At 51.4% G+C, this 1780-nt stretch overlaps 1 protein-coding gene across 1 annotated transcript in view; it reads left to right on the plus strand.

The window, feature by feature from the left end:
• eif4a3 (eukaryotic translation initiation factor 4A3) overlaps positions 1-1780 on the plus strand; it is a gene marked incomplete at its 5' end in the record, with an annotated part of 9088 nt that overhangs the window by 1787 nt on the left and 5521 nt on the right. Inside the window, 3 exon segments of the mRNA XM_014000096.1 lie at positions 1052-1114; positions 1193-1325; positions 1587-1667. Coding sequence (XP_013855550.1) covers positions 1052-1114; positions 1193-1325; positions 1587-1667 — 277 coding nt within the window.

Consider the following 1780-nt stretch of genomic DNA (forward strand, 5'->3'; position numbering starts at 1 on the left):
CCTTCTCTTTAATACTACCAGCCTTGTCTTTAATACTACCAGCCTTCTCTTTAATACTACCAACCTTCTCTTTAATACTACCAGCCTTGTCTTTAATACTACCAGCCTTCTCTTTAATACTACCAACCTTCTCTTTAATACTACCAGCCTTGTCTTTAATACTACCAGCCTTCTCTTTAATACTACCAACCTTCTCTTTAATACTACCAGCCTTGTCTTTAATACTACCAGCCTTCTCTTTAATACTACCAGCCTTCTCTTTAATACTACCAACCTTGTCTTTAGGACTACCAGCCTTGTCTTTAGGACTACCAGCCTTGTCTTTAGGACTACCAGCCTTGTCTTTAGGACTACCAACCTTGTCTTTAGTACTACCAGCCTTCTCTTTAGTACTACCAACCTTGTCTTTAGTACTACCAACCTTCTCTTTAGTACTACCAACCTTGTCTTTAGTACTACCAACCTTCTCTTTAGTACTACCAACCTTGTCTTTAGTACTACCAACCTTCTCTTTAGTACTACCAACCTTGTTACTTAGAAAGAAATAAAGAAGTAAAGCTATCTGATCAGTATCAGAAAGACTAATCATTAAAAAAATCAGATTGTATCGGGACCAGCTCGGGACTAGCTCAGGATCACCTCGGGATCACCTCGGGACCACCTCGGGACCAGCTCAGGATCACCTCGGGACCACCTCGGGACCACCTCGGGATCACCTCGGGACCACCTCGGGACCAGCTCGGGACCACCTCGGGACCACCTCGGGATCACCTCGGGACCACCTCGGGACCAGCTCAGGATCACCTCGGGACCACCTCGGGACCAGCTCGGGACTAGCTCAGGATCACCTCGGGACCAGCTCAGAGGAGGGAGGTTTAGGAACCAGTCAGAACCAGAAACAGAGACACCTTTGGGAGGGGGTTCAGGTGTCTCCATGAGGTCTAGATGTGTTGATGATCCTGATCCCTGTCAGGAGCAGGAAGTTGCTGTTACCATGACAACATGTTGTGTCAGTCTGATGACATCATGCTGATGAGTTTCCTGTCTGCAGGTGAGGGAGACGCAGGCTCTGATCCTCGCTCCAACCAGAGAGCTGGCCGGACAGATTCAGAAGGTAGCTCCGCCCACCTGCCTCTCTCAAGCAATGGTGTTGCAGGTGTGCTGTCTCTGACAGGTGTCTTCTGTCCTGCAGGTCCTGCTGGCTCTGGGGGACTACATGAACGTCCAGTGCCACTCCTGCATCGGAGGCACCAACGTGGGTGAGGACATCCGCAAGCTGGACTACGGTCAGCACGTGGTGGCCGGCACTCCTGGGCGCGTGTTCGGTGAGTTCACACACGCCTCGTCTGCAGCTGACACACATCACCAGGTGTAAAGAGGCGGAGCTAAATGTTCAGGGAGGCAACTGTCTCAGGTGTCCCGTGGGGTCACATGACCCTAACCCTGCTGCAGAGTCTGCAGGCCCACCTGAGCACAGAGGCAATGAGAGGTGACGTGTGAAACTGCTGTGTCTCCGCCCCCTCTCACCCAGCTGATGTGTTGATGATGTCAGAGCGAAGGTGAACCATGTTACCTGTTTCCTGCAGACATGATTCGCCGCAGGAGTCTGAGAACCAGAGCCATCAAGATGTTGGTCCTGGACGAGGCTGACGAGATGCTGAACAAAGGTGAGGCTGACTGTGTGCAGGTGACCCACCTGGTGTCAGATAGATCCACCTGGTGTCAGGTGACCCACCTGGTGTCAGATAGATCCACCTGGTGTCAGGTGACCCACCTGGTG

This window comes from Austrofundulus limnaeus, unplaced genomic scaffold, assembly GCF_001266775.1.
Source record: "Austrofundulus limnaeus strain Quisiro unplaced genomic scaffold, Austrofundulus_limnaeus-1.0 Scaffold2701, whole genome shotgun sequence".
NCBI classification, from domain to species: domain Eukaryota; kingdom Metazoa; phylum Chordata; class Actinopteri; order Cyprinodontiformes; family Rivulidae; genus Austrofundulus; species Austrofundulus limnaeus.